Source organism: Oncorhynchus clarkii, chromosome 5 (assembly GCF_045791955.1).
Source record: "Oncorhynchus clarkii lewisi isolate Uvic-CL-2024 chromosome 5, UVic_Ocla_1.0, whole genome shotgun sequence".
Lineage (NCBI taxonomy): Eukaryota > Metazoa > Chordata > Actinopteri > Salmoniformes > Salmonidae > Oncorhynchus > Oncorhynchus clarkii.
Genome location: NC_092151.1, coordinates 53,121,199 through 53,138,524, shown reverse-complemented (window position 1 = coordinate 53,138,524; position 17,326 = coordinate 53,121,199). Strand labels below are relative to the sequence as shown.

Below are 17,326 nucleotides of genomic sequence, written 5' to 3'. Positions count from 1 at the left end.
TATTGGGCCGTTCTCACTACCTTCTGTAGTGCCTTGCAGTCGGAGGCCGAGCAGTTGCCATACCAGGCAGTGATGCAACCAGTCAGGATGCTCTCAATGGTGCAGCTGTAGATCCTTTAGAGGATCTGAGAACCCATGCCAAATCTTTTCAGTCTCCTGAGGGGGAATAGGTTTTGTCGTGCCCTCTTCACAACGGTCTTGGTGTGCTTGGACCATGTTAGTTTGTTGGTGATGTGGACACCAAGGAACTTGAAGCTCTCAACCTGCTCCACTGCAGCTCCGTCGATGAGAATGGCGTGCTCTATCCTTTTTTTCCTGAGGTCCACAATCATCTCCTTTATCTTGATCATGTTAAGGAGAGGTTGTTGTCCTGGCACCACACAGCCAGGTCTCTGACCTCCTCCCTATAAGCTGTCTTGTCGTTGTCGGTGATCAGGTCTACCACCGTTGTGTCATCGGCAAACTTAATGATGGTGTTGGAGTTGTGCCTGGCCGTGCAGTCATGAGTGAACAGGGAGTATAGGAGGGGGCTGAGCATGCACCCCTGAGGGGCCCCTGTGTTGAGGATCAGCGTGGCAGATGTGTTGTTACCTACCCTTACCACCTGAGGGTCAGCCCGTCAGGAAGTCCGGGATCCAGTTGCAAAGGGAGGTGTTTAGTCCTAGGGTCCTTAGCTTATTGATGAGCTTTGAGAGCACTATGGTTTTGAACGCTGAGCTGTAGTCAATGAATAGCATTCTCACATAGGTGTTCCTTTTGTCCAGGTGGGATAGGGCAGTGTGGAGTGCAATAGAGATTGCATCATCTGTGGATCTGTTGGGGCGGGCATGCAAATTGGAGTGGGTCTAGGGTTTCTGGAGTAATGGTGTTGTTGTGAGCCATGACCAGCCTTTCAAAGCACTTCATGGCTACAAACGTGAGTGCTACGGGTCTGTAGTCATTTAGGCAGGTTACCTTAGTGTTCTTGGACACAGGGACTATGGGGTCTGCTTAAAACTTGTTGGTCAGCTTACAGACTCGGACAGGGAGAGGTTGAAAGTGTCAGTGAAGACATTTGCCAGTTGGTCAGCGCATGCTCGCAGTACACATCCTGGTAATCCGTCTGGCCCTGCGGCCTAAGTGAATTTACCTCGAAGCGAGCATAGAAGTAGTTTAGCTCATCTGGCAGGCTTGTGTCACTTGGCAGCTCTCGGCTGTGCTTCCCCTTGTAGTCTGTAATAGTTTGCAAGCCCTGCCACATCCGATGAGCGTCAGAGACGGTGTAGTACGATTCGATCTTAGTCCTGTATTTAAGCTTTGCCTGTTTGATGGTTCGTTGGAGGGCATTTCGAGATTTCTTATAAGCTTCCGGGTTAGAGTCCCGCTCCTTGAAAGCGGCAGCTCTAGCCTTTAGCTCAGTGTGGATGTTGCCTGTAATCCATGGCTTCTGGTTGGGGCATGTACGTAAAGGCAGTGGTGGGCCGTCAGGGCCAGCAAGGCCTTCTCTGCTGGCCTAAACATCATCAGAATATAATTTAAAAATATATATATTTTCCCACAAATATGTATTAAAAGAGTTATAGACTTCATTTCATAGCTTTCCTCTTGGTTGCACTGCTTCCAGCCCCAGGTTGAGATTTGGAGGGCTGGTCTTTATGTTAGATCTTTTATCCAATCATATTCAGCCATCATGTGTTGCCAGGGGTCTAAAATCTGCCCTCAGGCCTTCAGAATCAACAGTGCGGGCGCTTGTAGCTTAAAGTGAATGGAAATGAAAATTTAGTGTCAACCAATCAGCTTTAGAGTTGGCTATTGTACGCCTGCTGGCTGGCTCCAGTGTTACACAGGAGCCAGCTAGCAGGCGTAGTGCGTGCTCGTCTTTTGATTGGATTACCAATATTGAGAGGCAGGTCCTATATGGGCAGGTCTATGCAGAACCTCAGAACTAGGAAACTGAATTTGATAAATAAATACATTTGCGTACGACTCTGTTTTTTCAACCCACAATGGCGGAAGGAGGAGAAGATATCGATTTGGTCGAGGATATAATTATAACGGCAGTCTCAAGACAAACTTTTCAAGAAAAGTTAGACATCGTCAGGAGAGGTTGCCCGACGCCGACGCTACAAAGCCTGTCACAGGCGGGAAAGGGGTCCGTTCGCCACTTTCAAAGTTCCAACTACGAGCGCTATCAATGGCTCACAGGCTCCGAGAAGCACTGCAAACTGTACTGCTGGGAATCCCTATTATTTGCAAGTGATCGATTTGGCTTTGCAAACTTGAGTTGTCTAACCAAGGCAGCAACGAGATACCAAAGTACGACTGGGCACTTACAAGCAATGGTGCTTTTGAAAACTTTTGGGGACACCCGAGTGGATCTACAGCTCAACGAACAAGCGTGCAGGGCAACGGGAGCTGCACAATGAAAAGGTATTGTACTCTTCCCCTGCAATTCTCTGAATTAAAATGTCAATTTTAAGGTGACGCCTGGTTATACTGTGTTTCTGTCTAAATGTAGTGTCTAGAGCCATGGCATCATAATGATGGTAATAAGAGGTGGATTAATTCGGGTGGGACTGTATGACCTCACTGAAGGCCCAGGCCCCAGGCCCACGGCACGCCACTGCGTAAAGGTCACTGTGGGGACAATGTCATCGATGCACTTATTGATGAAGCCAATGACTGATGTGGTGTACTCCTCAATGCCATCGGAGGAATCCCGGAACATATTCCAGTCAGTGCTAGCAAAACAGTCCTGTAGCTTAGCATCTGCTTCATCTGACCACTTTTTTTATTGATTTATACCTGTGTTCTCTGTTTGTCTGATGCCAGTTTGTTTTGTTTCATCAAGCCTACCAGTGTTTCTTCCCGTGCTCCTGTCTGTCTCTAGTTCCCGTTTTCTAGCTTTCCCGGTTTTGACCATTCTGCCTGCCCTGACCCTGAGCCTAACCGTCGTTCTGTACCTTGCCATACCACCCTGGATTACTGACCTCTGCCTGCCCTGACCCTGAGCCTGCCTGACGTCCTGTAGCTTTCAGACTCTGCTCTGGACTACTGACCTCTGCCTGCCCTGACCCTGCCTGATGTCCTGTAGCTTTCGGACTCTGCTCTGGACTACTGACCTCTGCCTGTCCTTTACCTGTCGTTTGCCTGCCCCCCTGTTTGAGGAATACACTTTTGATACTTCGAAACTGTCTGCATCTGGGTCTTCCCCTGAGCCTTGACAGTCTTAACATATTGATGTTGGTTGTTCCTCCTAAAAAAATCCCAAGAAAGAGGATTTCTACACCCACCATCTCAGATGGTTCTGAAATCGTTTCTGCTGTTAGAAACAGATACGATTAGCATTCCTACAACATTTTTTTTCAGAAATATAATTGACTCTCTGAGAATTTAAGCTAATTGATGCCACCCATACGCTGCTGCTACTCTGTTTGTTATGTATCCTGATTGTCTAGTCACTTTTACCCCTACCTACATGTTGTAACGGCTTTCTTCGGGTGAAGTAGAGGCGGACCAAAACGCAGTGTGGTGATGATTCATGTTTGTTTAATAAAGGAAAACTATACATGAATAAACTACAAAACAATGAAATGTGAAAACCCAAAACAGTCCTATCTGGTGCAAAACACAGAGACAGGAGCAATCACCCACAAACACACAGTGAAACCCAGGCTACCTAAGTAGGTACCATACTAGGCCAAAACATAGAAATACCCAAATCATAGAAAAACAAACAGACTGCCCACCCAACTCACGCCCTGACCATACTAAATAAATACAAAACAAAGGAAATAAAGGTCAGAACGTGACACATGTACATATTACCTCAACTACCTCGTACCCTTGCACATTGACTCAGTACCGGTACTCTTGTATATAGCCTCGTTATTGTTATTTTATTAATCAATCATTTCCTTTTTTCTCTTTGCTAATCTTTTCTTCCTTTTAACTCTGCATTCTTGGGAAAGGGAGGTCAAGTCTACGGTAAAGTACACACGTGGCGCATGTGACAAGTTCAAAAATGGATTGCCAAATTACTTCTTATCACAATAGAAGGAAACAAATGATTCCCTACAGACGCTGTACTTCAAGGATATCAGATATGGCTTTCATCAGAGCAATCTGTCAGGACATAACACCATCTGCTTTGACAGTTGACACTATTATAGAACTTCATTTTATTGAATGATTCCAAAAGTACATCATACAGCCAGAGGTACAGACAGTGTCTAGGAACGTTTTGCCCTGCAATGTGAGTCATGCCTGGAGATCCATCAAGTTATTGACTATATTTTCCACAAGAGGACCAGACTGTTTCACAAGATGCAATATATCCCTGATGTTACAAGGTTAATTCACTGTGACTCACTCAACCAGGTTCTCTAAATCCTCAAGCCCCGAGATCCGTATTATAAGGATATGTGATGTTTATTTGGGATGAGAGGCACAACTAGACGTCAATAACTTCCTCAGAGGAAGACAAAGGTGTCAATGAAAACAGCACTCAAGAAGCTTTATGGCAGAAACAGGCCAATCAAAATGGGTGCCAGGCACTTCATTTAACTAAAACTGCCGTACATAAACACAGCAGCCATTATACTGACAGAGTTGTGAGCCGTGATTTCTGGCTACAACATCCGGGGTCACGTGGTTTGACCTCGGTGATGGATGTTCAATCAGCCCCACATTGGTGCCGATGCTCAGACCTGGAGCCAAGATGGAAGAGCTCATCTCTGGGCATGGTGCACTTTATAGGGACAGAATCAATTCACTTCTCCCCGTCCAACATTCTCCCTCTATTATTCTTAAGGAAGTAATTCATGTAAAAGAAAAGGACTGAAAGTGCCAAGAACATCCCGTAAATAACAGGTGATAGACGACTTTCTCACTCTGCTGGCTTTGTATCTGTCGTGTTGATGAAGGGCCGCTGGCCGCGGATCCAGATCGTCATATTTCTGTCAGCCACTACATGGCCCCTCTTGCAAAGGACGGTGGTCCATTGACGAAAGCCATGGTGACTACCTATTGATTGAGTGCACTGGGGGGGGGGCCCTCCTCCCACATCTGACAGGATAAAAGTATAGCTGGGATGGACCAAAGGCAGTGGATTTGCTGGGGCAGGTTGAGAACGAGTTGACACTACGGTAAGCACTTCTTTGGGACAGTTGCTTCGCTGACATGGACAGTTTTGTCTCTGTGAACTACTGGCTGGGACTGCTAGCTTTTCTGCTTCTACAAGGGGTAGTCAGTGTGGAGGGAAGAAGCATCTTCAACCCTGGTGAGTCTGCTGGTTTGGTGAATGAATGTGTGCTAGCTGCTGGCCTATTTGAGGCATAGACGACCTGAAGATGTAGGCGGTCTGAGGACGCTGGTTGCAACTAATGGGTTAATTCCCAGCTGTTTTGCATGCATTGTCAGTTGTTATAATGTGAGCATGCAAAAGCATACGGATAATTATTTTGTTGGTATTCTACGGCGGTGTCATTTAGTGTTTGTTTGGCAATTCAATTGTGTTCGTCTAACAATACTGTTAATACTGCACTGTGAATGTGGCTCAGTTTAAAGGGGATATTGTGTAATTATATTTTTTCCCCACATATTCAGGAAACCATGTATATCCCCAAAGAGGAGACACAGACGCCCAGAACAAGATTCTAGCGTTGTTGCTACATAGAAGCTTAGAACCTATTGAAAGAAATGACGCTTTAGGTAAGGTTTTTACAGTATATCACACACACACACACACTAATACAGTGTTTGTCAATGTAAAAAATACAAGGATGTGTATATATAATATTACATGGACTGTTTCTCAGGTTTGCCGTTTGTGCCAACACATTTCTTTCTCCTCTGCAGGTTTAGAGTTTGCCAACAAGCTAGCGGAGCTGAAGGAGGTAGGTCATTCAAGTGTTTTGTACACACGGGAGTGCAACAGTTTAAGCACTTGGTGCACTTTGTGTCATACATTTCATCCAGCTGAGAAGAAGGCAATGCTTTTAAGCAGGGTTTATGAGATGAACGGTTAAACATAGTTCTCCTTGAGCGAGACACTGTGTACATTCTGTGGAAAATTCCCCCTGGGATTTAGCCTTTACATCGAGCAGATCTGCCTATTGTCTGACGGAGTTCAAATGAGAGCATAATCTCTCATGGCCTTGGATAGTGATGACCTTACCTGAGAGCAGGCACCTCCCGTAAAGACCGACACAGGGTTCCTTTGGCCATCTGTAACCACTATGTTCTCTACCTTTACAGATAGAGGCTTTGAAGGAGGACTTGGAGCTGGAAAGGGAGCTCTCCTCAAACACACTAGCGGAGGACAAGTCCATACTGCGGAAAAGGGTTGAGCGTACGTTTCTTATCGCCGACTGTCGGCGACGGCACTGATTTTTCCACAGTCCTAACACAATTTCCTACAGTGGTCTTCATTTTACAAACAAAATGATTATTCCTCCTTGAAATCGAGCAAGAGACTGAACAGTGTTTTCTCTGTGTCCACAGCCTGTTTCTGGAAGTACTGTGTATGACAGTACTTCCAGGAGCGCAGTACTGTACGTGCAGTACTGTCCTACTTAGAGAGGAGCCTCTGAGTCCCGCTGCATTGCCCTAACGCTCCAAAGACTCAACACGCTCACAGGCAACAACACAACTCACCCATTACCAAGTGTTTGAATGTTGTAGCGTAACTAATATGCTAATACTATAATGTACTCATCACTGTGCTGTAACCTCTGCGTTGATGTCGCAATATCAGGCGTCTACAGGTGTTTATAATAGGTTCAATGACGGTTGGGTCTAAATCAAGGTGGGCATAAGTTACATTTTATTTGTGTTGTTTTGCATAATTACCTCAAACGACCGAAATGACTTGATCGCCAGTTCGGTACTGGATGTAACGTTTCAGATGCTTCTCTACAGGACTCCAACTTTTGAGATGACAAGGAGTTATCAGCATTTCTCTAAGAATGGAAGGTATTGTTGTCACAGCCTAACATCGTCTGCTGACAAAGGACTTGGTCCATGTTTCCACACCCAGAGTAACTGTCCTCTTCTCAACATGTTGACTTTGTCTTCCTCTAGTGGTAAATGGGTGCAGTGACGCAATTCATGTACTTTCCATTGTCAAATATTAGTATTGCTTTGATGAAATATCAGTATTGCTTTGATGAAATATCAGTATTGCTTTGATGAATATGTTACCGTTTCCTTCATTTAATAAACTATATATCATCATGCTAGCTTGTGTCTCGGCTACCAGTGATTATGTCACTCCAGGAATAGAGAAATAAATGGTTAGATCAACCCCTGAGTTGTAAGTCACTCTGGATAAGAGCGTCTGCTAAATGACAACATTTTGAAATGTAAGGATGTTTTGGAAATGTTTGGCTATCTTCAGGCTATATCTTTTGCCTGAATGAAACACCTTTACAACTCAGTCGCAAAGACAAGATCTGGCAACAATCGTGTCCAGTATGAGAGCGAGAATGTCCATTGAGGTGCACACGCCTTATAAGTACGTTTTTTGGGGGAGGTACCTGTATAGCCTCAAAACATAGTTAAAACTATCATTTTGATATCATGGATGGTCAGTCCTTGCATCCATATCTCTGTCTACAGATGTAGGATCTTCATTTGAGCCTGTTGGAGCCAGTGCAGAAAAAATCCTCATGAGCAAAAGAGTGACCAAATTAAGATCCTATGTCTATATGAATTGGAGAGTGGTTACATTTCTCCAAGTCCATCCCGGGCGGGGAGGACACTTTGTTATTGTCTCAACTGCTGATTACCACCTTAAATACAGTATTATTTACACATTGTTATATACATTAATACATAGTATTTAGGCTATTCAATCTTGCACCAAAAAAAAATATTGTTTTAATTATATTTTACCAGTTTCATTTTAGTCGTGGTAAAACTATGCAATTTACAGTTCTACAATTTTAGCTCGGCTGAGAATTATTGCTCTGTCCATGACTTTGTTTTTCTGCCATGGTCTCTGCCTCTCTTCCACTCATTGTCACTGTGGTGGTGCATCTGGGAGCCGAGTCATTGGCTCGGTCTGAACATCGGGAGTTGCACCAATGATAGGGCTCTCTGAATCCTACAGAGAGATAGATGGGAGTGGAGGGATGTCTGAGAAACCAGTAAGCCTGTGCAAGCAGCTACCCTGTCAGAAAACCACAATGGAACATTGGAGAGAAACGTGTGGCTATGAAGCACCACTGACTTACCTGAAGCGGTAGAATTGTAGATCTGACTAAAACAGGATAGGGTGAATTATTCGTCACTCGTGGCCTACTCAAAACAAAAAACGCAGACAAACGGCTAAGCTCGCAACCATACACAAATGCACGCAAGCACACCAAAATAGAACAGAGAAAACCTTTTAAACCTACTACATAAGAATGTACGGGAAACAGCAGCATTGGCAACCCTCCAGTCTATAACGGATGTATTGTATTGTGGGTCTTATCTCCCCATGTTCAGCGGCCTGTTGACCGGAACGCGGGCTTGCGTATGGTCTGCGCATCCTGCTAGGATAAATTATACGGAAATGGAGACGCATCCTATCAAGTCTCTCAATTACCAAGCATATAAGGACCAAGAGCAACACAACAAGAGCAAGTCTGCTGTGGTGCGTCTCGTTTGAAAGGTAGGCAGAATTCCTTGCATCAGTCTACTACTACATTCCTTTTCTGTTTATTATAAAGTACAGAAACTCTAGTACTGTATATTGATTATTTGTTTGGTTAAGTCTTTTTTTTTTAATACCTGAAGTCCATAAACGTATCATTCTTGTGCAGTTTATATTTATAGGCTACATTGAGGACTTTATTGAATTGCTTTAGGCTATCTGGCATTAGTGCGTAAACCTAAGCTTCAGGGCCTAACTGGACAGGCGCCAAGTAGTTTACACGCCAATCGCCAAATGCTTTTGGGAACAGGCAACAAAAAAAAGGACAATGTCCAGTTTAATTCAATCAGAGAAAAGCTGCGAAATGGAGAGTTGAAGATCAAGAGAAGGGAAGGCCTGACAAGTAATGCTTGGGAAAGAATTGGTGAAATGGTTAAAGAGGATGATTGATGATTGTGAGGAGCTATAGGAATTCGACAGTCACAAGATGTCACGCCAAGGGAACTGTAGCCTACTGTTCAGACGGGTTGAATTGAAACTGAAATGTATAACCTCTGTGGGAGCAAAACTCATGACTATGATTACATTTCCATTATTAGCAGTATCTTAGACTGTCCACTTTGAAGTGCTGAGACAGAATGGCTATATAAGGAATGGAACATATATGACCGGGGCCCCTCCACCATTATAACCTAGACAGCGTCAGATGCGGGCGTTAACAAGCAAGAACTGAGACGAAAAGATAATGGTGGAGAAAGGTCAAGGGAAGTTATTTTCATATAGAGGGAGGGGATTCTATAAGTTATGCAAAGACAGAATACTATAAAGGCAGGGCTCTGTAATAAGAGAACTCAGCTGTTCCATGGAATTGCTCGGCTCTGTTACTTTGTAATAAAGTCTAACTGAATCTACAGGTTCCAGTATCTGTGCAAATATTTGACTCAATATTTTCCACAACACCTCTCACATAGCCATAATGTTAACTCCTGAAGAATTAAGCACTTCTTGCAGTAAAATTATACACCAAATGTAGGCTAAATTTTGACTGGGGAATAGGAGTGGAGAAAAAAATGATTTCTTTCTTTCAGCATCTTGAGAGAATGTGAATGCGCAGTCAGATAGCACCTCTACTGATGGTATCTTTATCAGCATCATAAAAAACGATAGTATTTCAACCACATAAAATATGCATCCAAGCCAAACTGAAATCTTATCAGAAAAATGTTGGGTCGTTTTTCACAGCTTTCTATTTCCTCACAACCGGTCAAACTGAAGTAATTCTTTGATTTTTTTTCACAGAACATATTTCCCTTATTTTGTTTATACAGCTGACCAACGTACCACTAACAGGGCAACCAAGCAAAGTTATTATTTTTTTTAAATGGCCAAATCAACTCAAAACTGCTCAATATTTGGTTTGATGTTACTTAAAGGTAATATGGTCTTTAAAAAAAAATAATAACTTTGCTTGACTATTCTTGCCCATTGACTACTTTCAAGGTGAGGAACCATCTAACAAGAAGTTGGAAAATACTGAGCTTCACCTTTAATCTAGCAACTTGTCATATACAGTAATAGCCTAATATTGATGATCAGCAGATATTTGATCTTAACACATTTCTTCCTTCAATAGGCACCATGTGGAGCGTATTACTCTTTCTCCTGGTCCAGCCTTTGCACACCGACAGCATGGTCTGCCCTAACAGCTGCATGTGCAACCTAGAGGGGGCCGTCAAATGTGTGGGCAACATCAGGGACGTGCCCAAAGGCATGCCCACCAACATGTACCTACTTCAGCTGAATGGCACCAACATGAAGGTTCTGAACGAACAGAGTCTGGCCATGTTGCCCCTTATGCTGCGTTTAGGCATCAGCCACAGCCCCCTGGACACCATCCACCCTGAGGCCTTCCATGTGGCCCCGCAGCTCCTCTCCATCAAGCTGTCATCCAACGCCCTCTCCAGCCTCCCTTCCCGGGTGTTCAGCCCCTTGGTCGGCCTGGAGCAGCTGCATCTGGATGACAATCGTCTGGAGTCCATCGCTCCCGTGTTGTTCGAGGGTCTGGCCAACCTGAACGAACTGGACGTCAGTAACAACGCCATCGCTCACCTCACCCCCAATGTTTTCCACGGACTGAGTAGCCTGCGCTATCTCAACCTGGGGAGAAACTCCCTGCAGCAGCTGCCCCCCACCTTGTTCCACTCATTGACGCGGTTGCAGTTCCTCATGCTCTACAACAACAAGCTAGAGCGGCTGGAGGTGGGTGCCTTCGACGAGCTGGCCAACCTCCTGGAGCTCAAACTGCACAACAACCAGATTGCATACATCCCCCCTGAGGTGTTCTGGGCCCTAGGCAACCTCATGACACTCACCATGTCCTCCAACCTGCTCCAGGGTGTCCCGAATGAAAGCTTCTACCACCTTCCCAAACTCACCAAGCTCACCATCTACAAAAACCCTCTACTGTCACTGCCTGATAAGTTGATGGGCCAAATGCCCAGGATGAAGGACTTCTACCTGTATGACACCAAACTCAGCACCGTGCCCTGGAGCCTGTTTGCCAACATGAGCGGGATGGAGAGGCTCTCGCTGCACATCAACAACAAGCTGAGGGAGCTTCCCCCTGACCTTTTTTGCTGCCTGCCCAACCTCCAGAAGCTTTCTCTCAAGTCCAATGACATCCAGGATCTACATCCAGATATCTTCTCCAAGCTGGCCAATATGAACACTCTGCTCCTGAATGATAACAAGCTTCGCTCCCTTTCTGAGGACATATTTAAGGGCAACCCCAGTTTGGCCAACATCGAGCTGAAGAACAACCAGCTGCGGACCCTTCCGGGGGAGGTCTTCTCTACTGCAGGGGGTTTAAGGGTTGTTACTCTGAGTGGCAACCCATGGGACTGCAGGTGTGGCATCAGAGACATTGCAAGTTGGATAAAGCTTAATGAAGGCGTGGTTAGTGATCGGACGGATGTGATATGTCGTAATCCGTACCCTCTACTTCTCCGCCCACTTGGTTCTCTACTCAACGAAGAGTTTAAGTGTGACGTTACCACACCCTCGAGCAGCCGCTCCACCCGCTCTTCGATTGAACTCAGCCATGCCGTTTCCACTACAGCTCTTGAGGAGCAAGAGGCGTTAGACTTCACAGCCACAACTACTGCACCCGAGGCTCCATCAACCCAACAAACAGAAAATCCTACTGAGAGTGTCCGGTTCACCACACCTGGGACTAGGCGCACAACAGCTGCCACACCGACCGCCGACGTTCTCGACATTCTTGACGACGACGATATATTCAAGCCTATGGGCACCGAATCGCTCCCCGTCCATGTCCTATCCCCGACCTTCCTCGACAGGCTGGTGTTTGAGAACGGGCTCGAGTTTGTGCACAACAACCGCCTAAAGGGCTGGGTTTACCTGTGGACGCTGCCACCCAATGGGGCTTACGTTGGTTTCCTCATGGCTCTCCACATCCTTCTAGTGGCCACAGGCGTGGCCCTGATTCTGGCTGCCATGTACGGGATGTACCGTCTCCACCAGGCCACGGAAGACCTAGGAGCAATACTCACAAACAGGAAACACGCCATCATATCAGAGAGGAAGCAGAAAGACCAAGATAAACTGTAGCTTCACCAAATGCGAAGATGCAGTACAGTATGTGTCGAGAGTATCATTGTGGTGAAACAGTTTTTAAAAGAATAGCGGAACAAGACCTTGGGAAACCTGTCAATGTAAAGCACAAGCCAACGCTGTCTGCATTATTTGAAGTTCATTAGCATTAGAAGAGTGTAACTGACAATTTATTCATTAGGCATATCTCGTCTCTTCCCAGTGGTAGAAGCTTTAAACAACAGGAACAAAGAATTATCCTCTCACAACATTGGTCCAAAGAGCCAGACCGTTATGGAGTTAGGCTAGCTCTTTTTTTTATTATTATTGTGAAAATAACGGATGACGGTATTGATGACTATGTGGACCGAGTGAACAATTTCTCAATTCTATTGGGTGAACCATATGTTCACTAAGCTGTGGGTAAAATTCACCTCTGGAGTACAAGCTAGGCAACCTTGTCTTACTCCTAAGAGTTTTCCAGTCAATTAATAGAGGTCATACTGTTTCTGCAGCTGGGGAAAGTAAGCCGAACCGCATGAATAGAAATGTTGTGATGTCATAAGATTATCTTATTCCTGTCTTTCCCACTAGCAGCTATGAGTGATCCTAATATGCCTGTATATTTTACACACGCACGAACGCACGCACACACACACACACACACACGTAAGTGAGGTACTGATATCTTACTATTTAACTGCTCAGAGACATCTTGGTAGGCCGACAGGTGTGAATTATGAAAATTAGGGGACTTTTGGATGACCCCCACAAATCACATGACCAATTGTAGTCATTTAAATGTATTAAACACATTGAAAAGCAGAAAAGGGGACAAGGGGACAAGGGGACATGAGCTTCATGTATTGTAGGTGAGCCGATGCTTTTCTTTTGACTCACGGGACACGACGGACAGATACGATGAGGCTCCTATCTCAGTCCTAAAGAATGGGAAGCTCAAGTACACCATTTGTCAATATCATAGTGTAGTAAGACATTTTTCGTTGGGAAATGTTCATTGCAATGTGCCTTCCAAAACAAAAACAAGCATCCACATGAAAAACTGTTTAAGGCATTTGGTATTCATTTATCACCATGTACAAAGTTGCCTATAAATCATTTGTTTTATCCCATTACTCTTGTGTTGGCAGATCATTCTCATGTAGGCTATTTGAGAACTACGCTGTTAAGATAGAAAGACTCAAAGCATCGTCATTGCGTAGTGAAACCATGAAAAGCAGTTCATCTAAGCTGAGATCTGGTGTTTGGAGGGTGTTTGAAGGTAAACCCAATGCCAGTGTTATAATACGGTGAATGTATTTGAAAACAGAATGGAGATTCAGAAAGTGGTTCTTCAGTTTGAAGGTTGGTGTTAAGATAGTCTTGTGAAAACCATTTCTGGTGTTTCAGTGCATGTAAAAAGCAGCATCTGAACACAAAAAGCATGTTTTGGCAGACTGTCTCTAATACAATCAAATGGTTTTGAAATGACAATGGTTTACAGCGTAAATATTGATTGGGGATGATTTTATTTGAGTTTTAAAAATTAAGATAATTATGGGAATTGAATACTTTTCCTAGGGTAGACAAGGGCACTAATTATAGGCTACTGTTGCCAGACCCATTGTGAGATTAGAATTATGTTACAAATCAAAATGACAACTCTTTATGTTGTCAAAACATTGTCTTAGTCCACTCAGTCAGTCTTCAGGACTAAACTGTTGTGCTGAACCACCCTTCTTGTATTGAGCACATCGGGCCTGATTCAGACTTGCGATAGACTTAACATGGACTCAATAAAATATGGACTTAACTCAAAAAATGTTAAAGTCCATGTTAAATCAACTTATCTTTATTTTTTCTGTGCTTTGTTTAGAAGGATTAGCAACAGGAGACTGATTAAATAGTGAATTTTACCCACTCAACCACACACCGTGTGAAGAACTTGGGCCCCCATATCAGAATGTTTAGATTAAAGGCAAAATGAACTTCAGACATTGTGCTTCTTTACTGTTTAGAATTGCTCCAGTCTGGGGCATGGAGGTGGAGAGAGGGCATTCATATCTGGTGTGCCCTCTAAGCAAACTCTATGGTCAAGTATAAAAACAGTATGCGGGCACCTCCCCTTTATTCAGGTCCTTCACGAACTCATACAGGAAAGAGCACAACAAACACTGAGGTGAAACGCTCCAAAATAATCCAAGAAAGTATGCGTCAATGACAATGCGAGTACAAAACGTTATTACACTGAAGAAAGAAACAGAAAAGGAATTCACTCAACAAGAACTCGCCAGCAGATCTGATCCACTTGCTCACAGCTAGTGATGTTACGTTTGATGCCGGCGCTCCAAGGTATGCGTCGAAATCGCAAAGCAGCTAACCTCGAAGATGTCTGCCGATGCGTGTATGACTTTATCAGCAGTACGTCATCAATGACCTCTGAAGCTTTGTTTGATCAAGTGCTTTTTCAAACCGTACGTTGCAAAACGCAAGATCCCACTGATCATGCCGTTGTTCCGGTGCCTTTTCCGATTCCAAGCTGATTTCAAACACTGACCTCTACTGGACACCGTACATACAAATACAGTTAGGATTTTGTACAAAAAGTTTCACCTAGCCGGTAGCTTAGCAGATAGACGAGGGAACTATGTAACAGTCATGGACGTGAGGGTTCGGGTCGAATCCCGTTGAAGGCACACTATTTAGAAAACTATTCTTTCTGCACTGTTGCTCAAATTTGTTTTATATAGTATAAGCTTCTGTCTTACGCATCCTAAATAATGCCATAGATTCAGTTTTTTCAAAATAGTCAAGCATGATGTAAGATGTGAACCTAGTATTCCAACTGATTAGGCTACTAAAGCCAATGACATACAGCTGTGCCTCGATGCTATAACGAAAACAATGGGGGGGAAAAATATCTCTGATAATCACACACTGCTATTTATTGCTGACCAGCAGAGGTCAATAATGTGCATTGGGAACATAATAAAGTTCTGCGTAATTAACAGTTTTTCGGCACAATTTGGTGAAAGCACCGAAGCCTTAAGAAAGCCTTGGTTTCCCATCACTACATATAGCTGCACTAGGGTCAGACAGGCTTCCTGTGTAGATTAAGACGGAGCTGGCGCGAGATATGGCTCGGAAAACGCACCTCAATTCAGGGAGGACAAATATGTTGCATTCCAAATTGTCCTCTTATCCCAACTGTTACACCGAAAAGATTGAAAACTGTTGTTTTTATCCTCATGCTAGCTAGCAGTAGCCACAGCAGCCATTGTGGAATGGCATGTCGCATTGAACAACAAAGGAGCTGATTTGTTGACACGGCCATTCCTAATTGTCTGCTGTTGCTTCTGCTGCCTAATATTAGGATGAAAAGGACTGTTTTCTGGAAAAACTAGCATTCGTTAAATCTTCTACGCGTAACAGTTGGGATAATGGGACAATTAGGAGCACAAGGCACTTCTCATGCCTGGATTGAGGTACGTTTTCCAAGCAATATCACGCCGGCTCCGCAGTGTCTTAATCTACACAGGAAGTCTGTTCGACTCTTATACAGTTGTCAGCAAGCGGGGGATCTGCTTGCCTACTAGCTTTATATATTGTTTGATGCCTGCACCACATGCTATATGTTACACTAAATAGCCACTGTCAATTTAGCCTGCTCTAGCGTTGGCCTGCCTCGCCACATGTTACTGCATCCCACTTTTGACATTCATATTGTTCTGTTGTTGCTATGTTTACAAAGCTTCATTAATGTATATGCATGTATGCAATGTATTAATGCATTTAGCTATTGATGTTTAATAATTGTATATTTGTATAGCAATTTTTGAATATTATATTAGTTAATAACTTCATTATGCATTCATGCACCATCATTATTGCTTGTTATTATTATTTGCCTGTAGAGAAACATACGTACTACGTTACCAACAGGCTGGCCATACCTAACCAAAGGAATCAAGACAAGGATCACAGACTAATGCCATCTGACCTGTCAACTGTCAACCATATCGTTAAGCTCAACTGTACTGTGATTCAATACACCTGAACATCCTTCCATGTACCATCTTCTGAATTAAAAGACTGAATTCAAATACATTAGCATAATGGATGACTGGTGTATCGCATTGAGCCCTGGGCTGAAGTTTTGTATTAGTAGTCATTGCCTGTATTTTTGTCCATGAATCTGAAATATAATGCCATATTTCCCTTGATTTAGAAGAATATTATTAATACCGTACAGATCTTTGAACTGTCTTAAGTGTTAATCAATATAAAAAACATTTTTTTAAACCTGTTTAATGTTTTGTCGTCATTTGATGATTTGCAAAGAAAAGATAAAGCATTTGAAACTTCAAAATCATCTCTTGAAAAAGTAAATGTTTTACTCCTGAATTACCCTGTACAAAGGTATTCATTTGTATTATCACAAAACGATACCCTCGTATCATTTCTTTGAGCATAATACCGTACATTTGACATTTTGGGAATTTCCAATGACGAGTTTATCATATAAGAGCAGGGGACATACAATAAGAGGAGGTATTTCCATTTACAGTGTTTGGAAATTACAGAAGAAGGGATGTAATTCTGCACTAAACAGGACTCAAAACACCAAGTGTTTACAACCTTTTCCAGGTTAGTGCGCCTAGTCTCTTGCAATGTGTAGCACAACTCTTGATTAAGTGATGTTACAACACACCACGTCATGTTTCAGAACACCTTAAATCTGTCCCATAGACACTTACACCCATGTGTTTCAAAACTCCAGCAAAGTTAAGGTTTCGTCTCCTTAACATTGGTGGCAGCTTAGTTGCCACTAGTTTTAGTGTTACAAAACACTTAATTTTAACAGTGTGTAAGTACAAGTAGAATTTAAGTCCCTAAAAGGGTTATAAAACCTGAAAAGTACAAACACAAACTACTTTGGAAAATGAATGACAAATTCCAAGTGATTGAATATAAAACAAACAATGAACAAAAGAGAATGAAATGCTGAATAGCAGACAAGTTCATCGCTATGGCGACCGGTGATTAAGCCTTTCCAGTACATTGAACTCACATAACAGTGGGCAGAGATCACAC

The 17,326-nt window shown here is 43.4% G+C and overlaps 2 protein-coding genes across 2 annotated transcripts; both read left to right on the top strand.

Annotated features, from left to right (window-relative positions):
- The first annotated feature begins 3,915 nt into the window (after window positions 1–3,915).
- On the top strand, window positions 3,916–7,076 carry LOC139410077 (urotensin-2B-like). Its single transcript, XM_071155513.1, has 5 exons — window positions 3,916–5,260; window positions 5,587–5,691; window positions 5,839–5,876; window positions 6,238–6,331; window positions 6,484–7,076. The coding sequence occupies exons 1-5, from the start codon at window positions 5,161–5,163 to the stop codon at window positions 6,507–6,509; spliced, it is 363 nt and encodes a 120-aa protein (XP_071011614.1). The 5' UTR covers window positions 3,916–5,160; the 3' UTR covers window positions 6,510–7,076.
- Window positions 7,077–8,534: 1,458 nt separating this feature from the next.
- On the top strand, window positions 8,535–16,522 carry LOC139408985 (platelet glycoprotein V). The gene is made up of 2 exons (XM_071153561.1): window positions 8,535–8,638; window positions 10,254–16,522. Exon 2 carries the CDS (start codon window positions 10,259–10,261, stop codon window positions 12,248–12,250), a length of 1,992 nt encoding a protein of 663 aa, XP_071009662.1. The 5' UTR covers window positions 8,535–8,638; window positions 10,254–10,258; the 3' UTR covers window positions 12,251–16,522.
- The last annotated feature ends 804 nt before the right edge of the window (window positions 16,523–17,326 follow it).

Excerpts from the sequence above, each read along its gene's own strand:
- LOC139410077 (XM_071155513.1), top strand. The coding sequence starts at position 5,161 with ATGGACAGTTTTGTCTCTGTGAACTACTGGCTGGGACTGCTAGCTTTT. Across the intron at positions 5,877-6,237 it reads AGCTAGCGGAGCTGAAGGAG|ATAGAGGCTTTGAAGGAGGA; the intron begins GTAGGTCATTCA and ends CTACCTTTACAG. Across the intron at positions 6,332-6,483 it reads ACTGCGGAAAAGGGTTGAGC|CCTGTTTCTGGAAGTACTGT; the intron begins GTACGTTTCTTA and ends CTGTGTCCACAG.
- LOC139408985 (XM_071153561.1), top strand. The coding sequence starts at position 10,259 with ATGTGGAGCGTATTACTCTTTCTCCTGGTCCAGCCTTTGCACACCGAC.